The sequence below is a fragment of the Balearica regulorum genome, chromosome 1 (assembly GCF_011004875.1).
Source record: "Balearica regulorum gibbericeps isolate bBalReg1 chromosome 1, bBalReg1.pri, whole genome shotgun sequence".
Lineage (NCBI taxonomy): Eukaryota > Metazoa > Chordata > Aves > Gruiformes > Gruidae > Balearica > Balearica regulorum.
The window spans coordinates 197,897,764-197,915,958 of record NC_046184.1 but is presented as its reverse complement, the minus strand read 5'-3'; the positions used below and the strand labels follow the sequence as shown (position 1 = coordinate 197,915,958).

At 39.4% G+C, this 18,195-nt stretch overlaps 1 protein-coding gene and 1 long non-coding RNA gene across 10 annotated transcripts in view; both read left to right on the top strand.

Moving 5' to 3' along the window:
* SGCG (sarcoglycan gamma) overlaps positions 1–18,195 on the top strand; it is a 151,424-nt gene that overhangs the window by 113,959 nt on the left and 19,270 nt on the right. For all 9 annotated transcript variants that reach the window (XM_075742182.1, XM_075742181.1, XM_075742180.1 and 6 more), the window contains one exon: positions 9,167–9,239. In XM_075742182.1, the coding sequence (XP_075598297.1) occupies positions 9,167–9,239 (73 nt within the window). The remainder of the gene's footprint in view (positions 1–9,166; positions 9,240–18,195) is intronic.
* LOC142599918 (uncharacterized) lies at positions 15,030–18,101 on the top strand. The gene is made up of 3 exons (XR_012833386.1): positions 15,030–16,963; positions 17,094–17,189; positions 18,018–18,101. It is a non-coding gene; the product is annotated as an uncharacterized LOC142599918 (long non-coding RNA).

Genomic DNA, 18,195 nt, shown 5'->3' with positions numbered 1-18,195 from the left:
GTTGCTTTCCCTCCACTCCTCTTGAAGAAAAGCTGGCAGAGCAGGGCGGGTCAGTACCTTTATGGAGAAGCATATCATATCACCCTTTCTACAGTTTACTACTTGTCCTTCTGCTTGCTTGTCCTTCATAATCTCTTAAAGTATGTGCTGAGTATTGTCAGTAATTTTCTAGTGCTCTGTTCTATGGAAAGGTTTTCAGTTTGAGTAGCTAATGCTGAAGTGCAATGTGAAGATCTGTGTTTAATTTAAACGCTTCTGCTCAGAAGGTAAGTTAAATAGGAGACAATTTGAGGGTATGAATAAACATTCTGTTAGACTTCGAAGAGGCACATAGTCCTTGCTTTATAGGCTGTGAGAGGGTGTTAAAGACCCTTGCTGACTTCAGTCCTCTCATTAAGAAAATTAATACCTTGATCTTCTATACTTTAGGATTAAATTACATTATATTTATAAACAATAGTCTATAAAATAGTAAATATAGTAATATTCATATAATAATTAATGTTACTTCTTTACAGTTTAAAAGATAAGGTAATGAAGACAAGAAATCAAATTAGGGCTATGTTAAAAAAAATTGCCCTGAGGTTATGGTTTTTTAGTGTCATTCTGTTCAAACAATGCTGTTTGATGAAGAATTTTTTTCTCACAGGAAGGCCAGGTTTTATTCTTGCTTAGAGCTGGCAGCTCTAGAATATGTAAATAAGCCTTTTCATTCCCTCTTACACCACCACCACTCTTCTCTCTAGAGCATTAACACTGGTGTTTCCTGTTGCCTTTCTTCCATTAGCCCCTATTTCCATGCAAGCAATGTTGTCTCTGTTACCATTTACCTGTCTTTATGGAATCATAGAATCATTTAGGTTGGAGAAGACCTTTAAGATCATCAAGTGCAACCATTAACTTAGCACTGCCAAGTCCACCTCTAAACCATGTCCCTAAGCACCACATCTATGCGTCTTTTAAATACCTCCAGGGATGGTGACTCAACCACTTCCCTGGGCAGCTGGTTCCAATGATTGACAACCCTTTCGGTGAAGAAATATTTCCTAAAATCTAATCTAAAACTCCCCTGGCGCAACTTGAGGCAGTTTCCTCTTGTCCTATTACTTGTTACATGGGAGAAGAGACCAACACCCACCTCACTTTCACAGCAGGGTGTCCGTTTTAGGGAGCGGGAGACCTGGGCTGAATTCTCTCCTTGGCCCAGGAGACTTCCACCCTGCAGTCCCACCTCCCAGGACAGTGCTCTGTAATGCCATACAAAATGTTAGGTGCCCAGCATGAGGGGACAGGTGGGAGCAAGCACTTTTGATATCTGCCAGCAAAGTGAAGCTCGGCCTGTGGCTACAAGCTGTCTCTTTCATGGTTCACCTTCGAAAAGAGGAGAGGGTGAGATCCCCAGAGTTGTTCACTGCTGAGCGTGGTCTTCAGTCTCCTCCAGTGAGGAGGGAATGCTCCAATGAAAACGCTGTTTTATAAAGGCATTCGGAAAGATTATTTTTAATTAAAATGCTGTAATTGCCGGGTTTTAGTGCTGACTCCAATGCTCTTGGTTTGCACAAGCTGAGAACTAGCAACACAGTTGGGCTTCTCTGGGGAGTTTGGTCTCTTTCCTCTCTCTGCCTTGTTTTTGAGCCACAGACCTGCCATCCTGGGCCAAGAGACAGGGGCAGAACCCTAAAACAAGGATCTGCTTTATTTCAAACAAGGCTTCAGCAACCATGGTTGCACTCAGGCCTCACAAATCTCTCCTTGTATAGATGTTTACTCCCCTCCTCCTATCAGTTTTGCCAGGCTCTCTCTGTGACATCTCTCTGTGCATATCTGGTCATGTTTAATGCAACAAGTCCAAACCTTGATAAAAATGTTAAAGTTGGACTAGAAGAGGCATCTGATTTATCAGCTCACATCGCTTTCATAGACAGACAAGTAGGTTCGTATAATTTTTACGATCTTATCAAGCTACATCTCAAATGCAAACAAACACTATTCATTTTTATATTACTAAGTGTGAACTTCTGTCTAAAAGGTGCTGTAGGAGAAATACAAAAGGCTGTATATAAACAAGGTTCCAGAGTGAAATTAGGAAAGCCTGTGAGACAGAAGAGTTCTCTTCACAGCCGTGATTTTTCCTTCCTTGTGCCTTGCAGCTCTGCACATCCCATAGCAAGATGTCATGATGGCACCTTTGGCACGTGTCATCCCACATGTGCTGCGAGGTGCCCCCAGCAGCCTGTCAGCCCACTCGTGAGCAGGCTGCAGATCTAGTTTTCAGGATGGCTTTAAAAGTGACCTCAAGACTCAGTTGGGCATTCTGAATGTTAGTTAGAAGAGAAGATTTCTGCATAATAAAGTTTAGGAATGTTGTCAAGGCAAAGCATTCAGGATGATAAAATATTCCTACACAAGTTAGTTTGAGCTTAAATAATTGACAAGGGAGCTCATGTATAGAGAGGTAAGCCTAAACCTGGATGACCTGATAAAGTCATATTTGCAAAATAATTGAGATATCCCTTTATTAGTGATTTGTCCTTTTCATTCCTGTCACCTCTTGTGCAGTGTCTGTGTCATCTGAAATCATCAGTAATTACTTTTTTTCTTTCAAGTCCACGATAAAATGTTACATCACATTTGGTCCCACAAGTGACACGTCCCCTCACTCATTGTTCTCTGTTTGCAATTATGTTCTAAGACCTATCAGTCAATTTTAATCCATGTAATGCATTCCAGGCTCTAATCTCTTAATCAAAAATGTGATGTGGCATCAAAGTAAATGCCTATGGAAGTTTATTACACCCATACTATTACCTTTATCATCCAAGCTTGTAATCTCATTAACAATTCAAAGATATAAATGTATTTGATAATGTCATACCTGGTGCTATACTGCATACAAAAAAGGTGCAGGAAGTGCAGAAGGTGGTGTTTAATTAATCTGCTAGAGGACCTTAGTACATTCTGCTTGCCTTTCATACTCTGGTACCTCAGTTTCTTGACTTTCACCTGAGTGTATACGAGAAAGAGTGCAACTGAACTTCTCATGTTTTTTTCCCTTAAGCCGATGATACTTATACTTACAACCTTTAATTCCACCTTTAATCAGTTTTGGAACTACAAAACAATAATGATGAGCTATAGTGATTGTATGGATTCCTAAAGATGACAGAGGAATTACATGAAAATCAGGCAGAACACAGAGTAGAGCTTTTCAGAGTCTGCCCAAGCTGGTGAGGTCTAATGTGGAGACAAAATGCACCAGCTGAGTTTTAGAGACACATCTTTTCCTTTTGAAGTCTTTATTTATTATTTTGTCAGTGGTACAGATAATAGACTGTGTTCATGTAGTTAAACTACTAGGCTCCACTTGCCTTTTATTACTCTGATTATTACTCTGATAGCTAGATATTCCATTTCATGATTCTGTGAATTAATGTTACTTTTGCAAAATATTAATGAGATTATTTCCTTCCCTAATCATTCTAATAATTGAAGCTATATGGTTTATAGCAGGTCGACTAAATAAAAAATTGGTTTTTACACATGGACATAGCAGTAAAAAATATAAAAATGCAAACATAAGATTAAATTTTTAATAGCAGTAAAAGCGTCATAGCATTAGGTTCCATGGAGCTGCTCCAGTATGCACTGTCTGTTTCAGTGCTTTCAATCTGAGGATTGTAGCTACAGTAGTAACACACTATGACATTTACAAATGTGCCACTCCAAATACTTTGCTAGAATAGAGGCTCTTCAAGGACAGGCTGGAAGGGCGAGGGGGAAGTTGCCCTTTATGTGCGAGAGCAGCGGGGATGCACGGTGCTCAGCCTTGGGACGGATGAGGAGCCAGCTGAGAGTTATGGGTCAGGCTTTGAGGGCAGATCAACACGGGCAGGATTGTGGTGGGTGTGTACTGCAGGGCACCTGATGGGGAAGAAGCAGATGAGGCCTTCTTCAGACAACTGGAAGAAGCCAGGTGATGATACGTCTTTCTCTCCAAAATAGCAGTGTTATCAAATGCTCAGCTTTTCCTATGACCTTCAAACAAGATGGAAATGGATCTTGTGTCCAGGAACTGCACTGAGATCCTCACCATGTGACACAGTTATTTATTTAGATACCAAGAAACTGGCACAAAGTCAAATTCGACCACCATGGCCATCATATGTAAGGATATGCAGCAATGTAGCAAGGCATGAAATTTCAAACTACATAGTTTGATACAATTGGCATTATAACAAGCTATGCAGCTTATCTAAGAATGGGAATTCCCTTCTATCATATCTTTATTATACCTCATCCTATGACACAGTAAAGCTAAGCTGGTACTGAAAAATGCTCAAAAATTTTAACAACTGTCTAATGGAAAAGGAAATGGATTCCAAACCATACCCAAGTGGAAAAGCACACCATAGAATGTATCTTGGTATAGTAGATGCATGCATGAGTAAGAAAAAGGAAGGGGAAAATAAAGGAAATTTAAAAATGCCTTCCAAGCTCATCAAGCCAAAATAATGCATCCACAACAGTATTTTGTTCAGTCAGGACTGTGCTTTTGCTGCAGATCTCACATCCCGCTTATACCATGCAGGAGTCAGGGAGTGAGTGCAGTGGATTCCTTTTGGATGAAATTGAACTGAGAAATGGGCTCCAAGAATGTATTTATTTCATCAAAATTGCAAATATGTTTTAAATCCACAGGATGAGACTAGACTTAGTCCAAAGTAACATCCCCTAAATCTGTATAGTATGAGCAGCAGATCTTTAGCACCAAGTCTATCACCTTATAAATCCATCCTCTTCAGGTCACAGCACCTCCTAACGCAGACATACCCAAAGACCTCCCAGAACTACAACTAGAAGCCATTAGGATCAGGCCATCTCCCCTGATAAATCATGTGTCTGGAGATCATTCAAAGTTACTGATAAGTCTTTTGTTAGCACAAGTAGTATTGTGACAGTATATAATTCACTGACATTACAACTCATTCACTGCAACCCAAGTTGAAAATCTGAGCAAGGAACACAGTGAAACGCTTGCTTTGCTAAGAAGTGTCAGGTCAGACATAGTGGAATGAAGGACAATGAGGGATCATGATGTATTCTCAAAGGACCACAGTGTTGGAAGAATCACATTTGAGGCAGTCTCTGCTCAAAGAAAAACTTTGAATACATTGCCACCTCTAGCTGGCAAGTAAACTAAGTCAGAAGTTTTGACAGATCAGTGTACTCCTGCAAAATATCTTAGTTGTACCAAATCAGCATTTTCTGACAAACTTACTTAATTCCTTAGGGGTTTTTTTCATCATGTCCAATGTGTAAGGTTGCCACCTTGTAACAGCCACCAGCATAAATACAAGAACAGGAGAATAATTAACTATGTCCGACCAGACATTAGGTTTTATCTTGCAAAATAATCTTAATGCTAATGAAGAAGGGTTAAAGTCCTGTCTGAATTAATGAATTTTATATTTTCCAGTGTTATATTCATGCCAGTTAGCAGATTCCAGAAAGACTCATCTATTTAAAGTCATGATGAGGATATCAACAGTTAAATAAATTTTAAATAAAAGCTTAGAAATCCATGCTTGCTTGAAGTGGTGAAGTAATTCAGTATGATAATTCTTACATTTTGTGCACTTCTCTTCCACCCAAGCTAAGATTTCATTCTCAGCAATCATGATTTCAGCTAGAGCTCTTCTCAAAAAGCAGCACGTTTCATGCTTTCTTAGGACATCCTGAGAACTTTCCCACAGCTCTCATGAATCACAGAATCGTTGAATGGTTTGGGTTGGAAGGGACCTCAGAGATCATCTAGTTCCAACCCCCCTGCCATGGGCAGGGACACCCTCCACTAGACCAGGTTGCTCAAAGCCCCATCCAACCTGGCCTTGAACACTTCCAGAAGTGACAGTCTTCCTATCAGTTGGCTTGGCAATGTATTAATTTTTAACAGTATCTCTTCATTTCACTTTTTTTCCTTTTATCATGTTCTCTGTGGTTGCCCCAACTAATTTTTATTATCCTTTTCCCTTTATACCACATCGGATACCATCTAGTACCACATCTATACCATCTACACCATACTTTCTAATCATCCATTTCCCAGTCTTTCCTTCCCTCTGCCTGCTGCTACATGTACTTTCACTTTTCATCCCAATCTCACCAGGTCTTCCAGACATAACACACAAAAAACCCCAGTTTTCTTTTGTTTGCACATATATTTGCATTTAGTATGTTAACTATGATAATATTTAAGTAAGCATGAACATGCATGCGTGCATATTCACCAGCCTGCAGCTCAAGAGGGATCTTAAGAGTTTGTTTCGCTAGATGGAGTCCAAAGCCCTAACTTAGGGCTTTCTACAGCCCAGAATTCTTTCCTGAGGGTAACTGCATTCTGCTTTAATTCAAAGAGCAGCTAGAAAAGCCACGTTCAGTAACATCCTACCTATTCAAATGTATTGCCTTGCTACATACTCACCCGAAAAGTGCTTACATGTATGAATACTCTAAGCTGGAGAAGATCACTCAACCTAAGGCCTCCCCAATTTTGGATGAGTGCCTTCACAAAGCCAATGAGCAGATGGTGAGAGATTCCACCCTTGTTGCAGCTGGTGGTGTGTAGCTGCTTTTTTGAGCCATTTCTGTTGCTGAGAGGCTTTTGTACTACTTCACCTAGTTCCCTGATCCCAGTGAGGCTTAGGCAGGAGGTGATCACTGAGCTGGTGATACTGCAATAGAATCATAGAATGGTTTGGGTTGGAAGGGGCGTTAAAGATCATCTAGTTCCAACCCCCCTGCCATGATGCTAGTCCTCAGGAGAACAGAAATGGAGGTTCTTGGAGAACTTTTATGTCCAACATGGAGGCTCCTGGTGCAGTTGGGTGCCTGCCTGTTGTTGGGATAGTTTGGAGCTTGCGGATTTGGACAAGTTCTTCTGGTAGGGCGTATCTTTAGTGCTGAAAATAGAAATCTGCTGAGTGGGGGCACTTATATGAGGACTGGCTGCAGAGGGATGAGGCCCCCCTCTGTAAAGCAGCTCTGCACACACTGAACAAGGAGGCACTGCAGAAGGGAAAAATGTTACTGTCCTGGTTTAACCCCAGCCAGTAAACAAGCACCACGCAGCTGCTCGGTCACCCCTCCCCCCCCGCAGTGGGATGGGGAGGAGAATGGAAAAAAACTCATGGGTTGAGATGGAGACAGTTTCATAAGATAAGAAAGGAAGAGAATAATAATAATAATAATAACAACAATAATTATATTTATATATGTTTTTATATATATATATTTAAGTATATATAAAATATATATAAAACAAGTGATTCACAAATGCAATTGCTCACCACCCCTGGGAAAAAACCTCGATGCCCAGTCTGTTTCCGAGCAGTGATCCCACCTCCTGGCTAGCTTCCCCAGTTCTGTACGGAGCACGATGTTGTGTGGTAGGGAATATCCCTGTGGCCAGTCTGGGTCAGCTGTCCTGGCTGTGCTCTCCCAGCTCCTTCTGCACCTGGCAGGACATGGGAAGCTGAACAGTCTTTGACTTGGTGTTGACACTACAACTACCTAGCAACAGCTAAAAACATCAGTGTGTTATCAATGTTATTCTCATCCTAAATCCAAACCACAGTACTATACCAGCTACTAGAAAGAAAATTAACTCTATATCTCAGCTGAAACCAGGACAGTTACACCAATAATTACCTGATCCACTGCCTGGTTCAGTTCAGTAGATGAATTTATCAAGTCAATATTCACACTGATAAAGAGGGTTTGCAAATCAAGTTTCCTGCCTTCTAGCCAGATAGTCTTCATCATCATCACATTATTCTGCAAGAGTTAGATACTGCTACCTCCTTCTCTTCTGCCAGCAGCTGTGTTTGGAGAGGAACTGGAGGGTGTTACTGTATGGAAATTGGTGATGTGAAAATGCAATATTTAGGCACTTCATTAACTGCCTGACCATGATTTTCTTTACAATCTGATTTGCTCGCTTGAACCTCAGTATCTTGGACCTAGGTTGAAAATTGACTGTTGAGCTGTTATAGGTAACCCAAATTCCTAAATAAGTTACACGTTTGGGACTTAAAATTCATGTAAGTCCTTCTTTGGATTTATCCTCTAAGCATTCATTGTTGCTGCTATTTCACACTATAAATTCCCAGAGGATGATCAGCATCTCTTCCATGCTGCACTCTGTGCTATGAATTCCAGTCTTGAAATTTACTTCCTTTATTATCATAGCATTTCTTGCACAAATTAACAAAGAAAGAGTACATTGCAAGACAGAAAACACTAGATGCAAAGAAGAAAGAGTGAGGTTAAAAGTAGGTGGGCTACAAAGACAAATTAAAATCATGATGTGACAACAAAGCCATGGACTCTGATTTTCAGGAGGGTACTGATATTAAGGTGATGAGGGTACATAGTAGCCCTTTTACAGGAAGGATCTTATGAACAGTTCAAGAATCTGCAGCCATGAACTTTATCTGGGTTCTGGATGTCCAGGCTTTAAGATGTATTTGCTTGCAGCAGCACAACACAAATAATCCTTTTGTACTGATGACTTGCTTTGCTCCACCTACACATGTACCACCACACAGAGGTAATCAGTTTCTTCTCCACTGGGATGAAACTACTCTTATTTCAAGAGGTAAACTATCTGATCTCATAGTCATTACCATTTTGCATGCATAAATATCGTTTTATGTTCAGCAAGTCTACCTAAAAATAGGGGGGAATCTTTGATGAAGCTACATGCCAGAATTTGTACTATGAATAGAATAGTCTAAAATATATATGATTATTTAAGTCTGTAATATTTGCAAAGGTTTTGTGGGATTTTAATTATCTCTATTAACTCCAATGGAACTTACATTGTAAAAAAACTTTACTTATTTTGTTGTCCCAAGTAGTTTAAAATTTCTTTGTCTTCAGACTTCTTAGATTTCATTTACACCTGTACTTTTATATTACCTGTGTATTGTCTTGTTCCAATCACTACTGTAATAGTAGGACTGTATCTATATTTTGTTTCATTAATTGTTAATATATGTTTTCATCTCTTAATTTCTGATAATAAAGTCGCCATATAAATCACTGTCACTAATTTTTTTTTTTACATTTAAACTTTTACAATATCTTATTTTTCCTTTTTTTCCAGGACCTGAAGGAGCACTTTTTGAACACTCTGTAGAAACACCACTTGTGAAGGCAGAAGCTTTTAAACAGCTTAGGTAAGAATTTATACATAAAAGCATAAATCTTATAAGTAAACATTGTTTGCTATAGATATGCAAATTTTTCTGAAGAAGGGATTTTCAACAGCATTTACAGAACTACTAATAACTTTTTTCTATTTTATGTGACAAATTATTGTTTTGAAGGAAAATTATACATTGCTCTACAGTTTTGAAATACATTATGAATGATTTATAGCTGATAGTCAATATTTAAAGTCACATAATATGCTATGGAAAGTTTTTCTGTAAACTATTTTTCAATTTTGAAACAGTTAAGTATGACTTTTTCTACTATGTGACAACAGAAGTTGCTTGTCTGCAGCAGGTCATCAACCTATAATAGTCAAGATTTTTAGAAGCTAGTATCAATCTGAGGAAACAGACTAATAAGAAAAATTTGGAAATGTGCAAAGCTCTGTATAACTAAAGAGCAGTTTGGGGTGAGAAAATCATTATAAAGTACTGTGTATGTTTCAGAGCTCCTTAACTCTGGAATAGCATTTCTTTGTGCATTATTCTATGTAATTTTGAGTATCCCAAATTAGTTTATAATATGTTGGTTATGATGAGGTAATAAACTCAATTTATGTTGTGTTCATGAACATGTTATGTTTCATTTTATAAGCCAGCTCAAAGAAAGATTTGAAATTAAAGAGGATCTCTTTAACAATTATACTTCTGTCCTTTCATATCTTGGCAGTTTGCTACTTTCTGTCATAATTTCTCTTCTTAGGGTTTCTTCTCCAGTAGGGATAACTATAGAGAGTAATGGATAATTAAAGCTTTGAAGAGAACTGTCTGTATCTTGCTGACTGAATTTTCAAATTGAGAATGGCAAATGAGAGGGAGACTATTAAGATACTTTTTTCAATTTTCTCCTTGATATTTAAGATTTAATTACAGTAAGATACCTTGTGCTTGCATTTGAAGACAGAATGAGCTCAAGACATTAGTTTTTACATGTTGATGTCTGCTTTCAAAAATGTGTTTCTTCTATGGTAGAATTTGGATGTGACAGAGTTTGACCAATATGTAGGATTCTGTATTGTCTGGTTTTGGAGGGAGTGGATTCATTGTGTGGTAAATGTGTCCTTTCCTGGGATTATCTCAATTTTGATAAAGTAGGACATCGAATTTTGTAATTACAAAGCCAAGAAGCTCTCTGCAAATTTTATTTGGATACATATCCATTCTTTTTTGTGGTTGTTACTTTGCTTCAAATGCCTCATCAGTTAGTAGTATTTTAATAGGCTTAAAGCTAATAGTTTTATCCTACAGCTGTTATGCTATGTTACATTTTAAGTTCTTATCTATTCTTCATTTAAAAATAATTACACTGTTTCAGACTACATGCAACTATTGTTATTATAAATTTTTCATCTGTTTTTGAAATAGGATATTATTTGAAAGAAAATACTGAGATTAATTCAAAGTGTTTGTAAAGTTCTGCTGCGTGGATGAGTTTACCTCGTGGCTTCTCTCTTTAGTGATTTTTACGATGTCAACTATAAGCACATGCTTTGATCTTGAATGTTGCTATGTGATAGCAGAGCTCGAGTGTAATAGTTAAAATCCCATTCAGTTCTGTCTTCAATTAACTTAAAATAGTGGGAGGTACAGATTATTCCAGAATTTACATGTTATGCTAATTATTATTATAATGTCAAGGAAGTACCTACATGGCCTGACAGCTGTGACTCACATTAATACCTGATGTAAATCCAGAGCTGCTAAACAGCTGTGCGTGCTAGAAACTGAGTTAGCTTAACTCTAAGAAAAATGCTGAATATTGGGGCATAAAGCTGTGCAATGAATACAGCACTCGCTCATGTCCTGGCTGGCCCTGCAGACCTGAAGCTTACCTAGAGCAGTTGAAAATGGCTCATTCTTTTAATACTTTTTTTTTTTTTGCTGTCTTTACCATCCGTAATAAGTGTCAAGTCTGAAAGCAGAGATGGCAATGGAGGGCTTCAGGGGAGGATCGAGACGCAAATGTGCTTGTCTGCAGTGCAGATGCTAAGTTAAGACGTAGACGGAGAACAGCAATTTACAAGGCTCATGCTGGAAAAAGGTTATTTTCAAGGGTAATCTTAAATGTCAGTGTAAACAAAATTCATGCATTCTGTTGTGAAGGGGCTGAGACAAGTTTACCAATGAATGGCAATTTTGTAATGCTTTATAAATATTCTGTTTCATTCCACACTGTTAAATATAGGAAGCCACCTACTGAAAAGCACGTCAATATGAAAATTTAAAATGCAATTTTAAGTATTACTTTTCTATTTTAAATTTGAATATGCTTCCTTTCCAGATTCAGGTAATGAGTATCAAGTTATAGGTAATATAACCTATTTGGTCACCTCGAGCATTATCTCCACACTTTCACCATCTATTAATCGTCTGCTGTTTTTCCTCTGTTTTTCCTTTAGTGGTTGTCTTGTGCCATGTGAATGCGATAAGCTGGGTGAATGTGATATAAAGTGCCCCAGTATGCAGCATTAAATATAGGGAATACCGCTTCAAATGTAGTTGTATGGTTCAAGGAGCTCACTGGAAAGCTGTTAATGCTCATAACTTTTCGGCTGGTGTTATATGAACGGAGGCCACATTCCTTCTCTGTCATTCAGATTTAGGGCAGTATCGCAAACAAAGCTGACACAAAAGGCCTTCTGAATTACACATTCTGCTGGCTTTCCTGTCCAGATGCCGAATTTCAAGATAGACCACTTTTCTGGAACCAAAGAGATAAGTGTGTTAGAACATATCTTTTTATAGCTAAGTAATGGAGACAGAGCAATGCAATTATACTGTAGTCAGAAACTGTCTTCTCATCCCATAATTTGAAGGAAACATACAGAGTCCTTTTCAGTTTAATAGACTGAATTCATGACTCACCTGTAAAGAAGAAGAGATGTGCTTGCTTCCAACTGGTAGGAAGAATTATAATAACAAAATCTGCATTTCAAAATTGAAGCATTCCTAGGTTTAAAATAACATTTCCTACTTTTTAATTCCTTTCCTGGAGTTCTTATCATAGAATCCAAGAATGTCCTGGGTTGGAAGAGACCTTAAAGACCATCTAGTTCCAACCCCCCTGCCATGGGCAGGGACACCCTCCACTAGACCAGGTTGCCCAAAGCCCCATCCAGCCTGGCCTTGAACACTTCCTGGGAGGGGGCATCCACAGCTGCTCTGGGCAACCTGTTCCAGTGTTTCATCACCCTCGTAGTGAAGAATTTCTTCTTACTATCTAACCTAAATCCTCCCTCTTTCAGCTTAAGGCCATTACACCTATCACTACATGCCCTTGTAAACACTCCCTCTCCAGCTTTCCTGTAGGCCCCTTCAGGTACTGGAAGGCTGCTATAAGGTCTCCCTGGAGCCTTCTCTTCTCCATGCTGAACAACCCCAACTCTCTCAGCTTGTCTTCTCTACATTAAATACCTATTTTCCTTTTACAAAATTTGTTAAGACTTTAGGACATACTGGACACCTAAAAACAGGGTCTCAAGTATAAGAAGCATCCAAAAAAATCTCAATGGCAGCGCTACAGTCAATGAGAAGATTTGGATATATCCAGGAAATATCCTCCCCAGACAAACACCACTGAGGAAGTACCTGGTTAAAATTAGCCAATCATAATTATTGAGAGCAGAAACATGTCTGGTCTTCTACTTCCCTCTGCAATTCAGTTGCCTGGTACAGGCAAGTGCCTTCACAGCTTCCAGGTGCAGGAATGCTTCTTTGACAGCAAGTGCCTCTCTATTGGGGCATATCTCCTTTCCTTTTGCTGTATCTGTTCTTCTGTATGGTCCTGGGACCACAGGAGAGCAAGCAAGAGGAAGCACAAGTTAGTCTTGTGTTTAGGGCATTCAGCCAAGAACAGAGGAGACATGGAGTTTGCAGTTATTATTTAAAAAGTATCCTGGAAGAACCAGATGAATGTCCTGGCCACTAGGTTATCATCTCCTCTGTAGTTGCTCAGTTTCTTGCCGGATTACTTTGTTGTGCAAAGACTAACATTCAACCCAGGGATGGCCATAATCCGACTCTGTACTCCCTGTACTCCCGTCAAGCTGTTCTATAGTCTGGTAAACAGAGGTAACAGACACAGGTTTCATTCCCCTCAAGATGAGGAGGGAATTGAACTGATGCATCATAATTCCTTGCTGAATAGCAAAATCAATAGGATTGTATTATAGATAATATAACATTATATATATTATAATATATTATATATTATTTAGAATATTATAAAAAGATGGAAAGTGTTACGTCTTCCATGGCTTTCCATGAAAGTGGCCACAGCCCATGTGCTTTGGGTTGTATTTGGCATGTTGAGAACTTGCCTCAATCAGGTCTCCTGGGGGCTTCCATGGATTTTTTCTGCCACCTCTAACTGGATCACAGCAAAGTTCTAATGGAAACCAGGTACCTCGCTTTCCAAAAGAAGGAATTTAAAAAGAATTATAGAAGCTCATGTTCAGGCACATAACTTGTGACCTAAAATTTAGGTGGGAAATGTATAACAGCAACTAATGGAACTAGCCATTGTAGAGAGACATTTTTAGCAATTCCCTAAAACCCAGCTTCTCCCTAGGTTCCATGTTAGGTAGTGGAAGTAGCATCTTCTGATATTATCCAGAGTTTCATGCCAGCACACATACCCTTTATCCCCAGTTACCAAATACCAATCTCTTTGTGAAAAACTAGTGTCTCAGTTTAGACATTTTTCCAGTCTGATGCTAAAAAATTTTTCTGATAATTTATAGCACATTGGAATATTATTTAGCATATTATTCTATTCCTTCTATGTTTCATATCCTTGAATAACATGTAACTCATACATAATTTTGTCATTTTTATACTGTTCATTTCTTGTGATCTACACATCTTGCAGTTTTCTAAGGGAAAAACGATGGATCAGCAAAGCTGTGTAAAGCTCAAAACAATGTTTCCGAAATGAGCATGTGTATTTCCCAAACTAATGGAAATGTGCTTACAAAAGTGATATCTTTCCATTTATTAACTGTATATTATGCATAATGAATATAACACTCATAGATGAGTACTAGCTTTGTTCTTGTATTTGCAATAACTAAATGTCCGACAGCCAACAACTGTGCCGTCTGAGCACAAATCCCATGGGAAATCACTTTTAGTACAGTCAGTTTGTGGTATTTTGCCAGTTCTTCAACTGATGGTTTACATCCAAGTTTAAAGTGACCCATGTCATCCCACCATTCTTGCATTTGAAAGCACTATAGTAGGAATGATGTCACTGTTCCAAACAGTCAACATTTGTCAGACTATGATTATAAATACATATCTAATGTTATCATTTAACATAAAATTTAAGAGTTTATGGGTATATCCTGAAAAGATTTCAGCATTTTCCAGGGAAACAGATGTATTTTAAACAATTGTATAATGTTGTTATTGAGCAAAACTTTAAATATATCATTTAAGAAGCATTGATTCATATTTTAAGGAAATCATGGAATCATAGAATTTTCTTGGTTGGAAGGGACCTTAAAGATCATTTAGTTCCAACCCCCTGCCCTGTGCAGGGACACCTTCCACTAGACCACGTCGCCCAAAGCCCCATCCAACCTGGCCTTGAACACTTCCGGGGGGGGGCATCCACAACCTCTCTAGGCAACCTGCTCCAGTGCCTCACCACCCTCACAGGGAAGAATTTCTTCTTAATACCTAATCTAAATCTACCCTCCTTCAGCTTAAAGTCATTACCCCTTGTCCTGTCACTACACACCGTTGTAAACAGTCCCTCTCCAGCTTTCCTGTAGGCCCCTTCAGGTACTGGAAGGTTGCTCTAAGATCTCCCCAGAGCCTTCTTTTCTCCAGGCTGAACAATCCCAACTTTCTCAGCCTGTCCTTACAGGAGAGGTGCTCCAGCCCTCTCATCATCTTTGTGGCCCTCCTCTGGACTCTCTCCAACAGCTCCATGTCCTTCTTGTTCTGAGGCCCCCAGAGCTGGACGCAGTACTCCAGGTGGGGTCTCACAAGAGCAGAGGAGAGGGGCAGAATCACCTCCCTCAACCTGCTGGTCACACTTCTTTTGATGCAGCCCAGGACATGGTTGGCTTTCTGGGCTGCAAGCGCACACTGTTGAAGCTCATGTTGAGCTTCTCGTCAATCAATACCCCCGAGTCCTTCTCCTCAGGGCTGCTTTCAATCCCTTCTCCACCCAGATGTATTTGTGCTTGGGATTGCCCCGACCCATGTGCAGGACCTTGCACTTCGCCTTGTTGAACTTCATGCGGTTTGCACAGGCCCACCTCTCCAGCCTGTCCAGGTCCCTCTGGATGGCATCCCTTCCCTCCAGCGTGTCGACCACACCACACAGCTTGGTGTCGTGGGCAAACTTGCTGAGGGTGCGCTCGATCTCACTGTCCATGTTGCACCAAATACCTATGATGCTAGGTACTGAAAAGCATCAAAATACGTATTTACTAGCTTGTGACTTATATATTACAGAATATTGATAATTTGAGGGCATAACTATGCGCCTTCTAGGTATTTGGTACAGTAAATTACTGTACTGATGGGTTTCTGGTAGACCTCCCTATATATATATTCAGAATAAGTATGTCCCCTTTAATTTTGACATCTGTTCTGTGACATCCAATAGCTCTGCTTTTCTTAGGGCTTCTACTTCTTTCTGAGTCTTTGTGAAAGCTTACTTTTAACCTTTCTATTCCCCATTCATTATATGATTTTCCTTTGCACTCGAAGTATAGATTTGCTAGGGTAAACTGTATAATAAGACAGAGAGAAAGGCTGGAAACTGAAATTGCGGGGTTTTATGGGTGTATGAATAAGAATTATGAAGGAAATCTAGAAAGAGATGTATAGAAGCCAAACAGGGTAAAAACATTTGCTAAATCATTGCTTAATCTTGTTTGTAATACTACTGCTTACATGCTAATTGCCTAAAAATACCATCTGACTAATTGAAGTACAGTTATTTTTATTTGCATTCATTATGCAAATCATAAGCCCAGTCAGTCAGAAGAGAATTAATTATGTAACGGAAAAATAAGTCTGCAGTATAAGTCAGTATTTGTAAAGCATCTCTGCTCCCTGACTAGTGAGATATTTCTACTGCAATGTAATTTTATGAGCCCTGGCATTAATTTGCCAGATATAAATTTGCATTCATAGACTTTACTGCATTCAGGTTAACTAAGAACAGCATCAAATACTTCTTTTTAAGCAAGAATTTCTTTCTATTCATCTGATGGACTCAAATCTATGAAAAGTCGTAGTTTAAAAGGATCGGATGGTACAGGACATCATGTTTATCAATCCTTCAGAAACATTTCTGACTCAGATATTTTAAAATAGCTTGTTAGCAAAGGCTTGGGTACTACTTCAAATCTAGTCTTCTTTTAAGCAGGGATTTTTGTTGAAAATATTAATCTTAAAGTGCAAAGACTTTTCCAAATACAATCTGTTTTCTTTGTCTTGTGTTACTAGCTAGCTGTGTGCACTCATGTTCTTGCAAAATGTTGTCCATTGCAATTTACTTTACAAACTACAGTGCTTCACCTGCAGGGCTTATGTATCATTGTATATGTATGGACCATATGACCTTAGGAGATAGACTTACTTCTGCTGATTAGATCATCCTCCCTTCTGTAATTCCGAGTCTGCAGAGGGACTTGGTTTTGCTCTCACAGATGTTTCCACCTGAGGTAGGAGGGATGTTTGTTGACTGGTGGGAACGGAGCCTCAGGTCTCCTCGTGAGCCTGTGTTGGCAGTCAGATGTGTTGGCAGCCAGAGCTGCTCTCCTGAGCACCTACAACACGTTTCCTGTTTCGAAGGACTGCTGGCCTCTGAAACCAGTGAGTGAGAGATAGATACCTCAGTGACAGGAGGAGAGGAAGTCCATGTACCGATGTTAGTGGCCTTTTTGCTAGGTAAGATCTCCCTGAGAACACGTACCAGGTTTCTGCCCACTGTCATCACTGAATTTCCCTTAAGCCACTCAGGTGGCTGATGTTGGTCCTAAAACCTCAGTTTTTCAGAGATGTCACTTAACACATTAAAATCCACAGGGGTTGTTTCTGCTGCTTGTATGGGACAAAGCCATTTACCTGTTTTCCATAGATGCTTATGTCAGTAGTGGAAAGGTGTAATGATTTCTACACCTCCACTTCGAACTGGGTACCTGACAAAGTCAGTGCTCGGTGAGATTGCTGAAGTAAACTTGCCATTAGTGATTACACCATATTCTGCCAGAGCGCAAGCTACTGTGAAAATTTCATTAATGATTGTTGCAGTTCTAGACACCTTGCAGTTGATCATCTGGAGCTCTAGTTGTAAGTCAATGATTGTGCTGTCACTGATCTAAGACATAATGTTGAGCTGGGTAGAGCATCCTTTACATTATCTTTCACCTACATACCTGTCTGCACGTATATCAAGGGAGCTGGAGGGGGAGGCACGAAACAGGAGTCACCCACCATAAGGATGTGCATGTGGCAACCACCAGAAGAAGGAAGGGAAGCATTTCGTAATAACAGTAATTCTTCCAAGATATATTGTACATATGCATAGGCACTACTCGCACTCTTTCCCCTCTCCCTCAGCCCGTGTGTGCAGTTGTGATACTTCAGTTGTGTGGAAACTGAGGAGCGTGTGGCACATTCAGCCACTGCACTAATGAATCACAAGAGGGGAAGGGTATGACTGCTTGTCAGCAAAGGGTATGACTGCTCTTCACTTGTGTGTTTCTTTTCATGCAGAGCAAGTGGACACTGTGAACAGCATGTACTAAAGAATTCCAGTTGCTTGAAATCTTTCTATGCTTCTGCATATTAGAGAAAAAATTGCTTGAGTTATATAAAAGAAAAGCATGGCAAATTTCAACCTGGAAGATAATTTTATGAAAATAAAGACTCATAACTAAAATACTAAACCAGA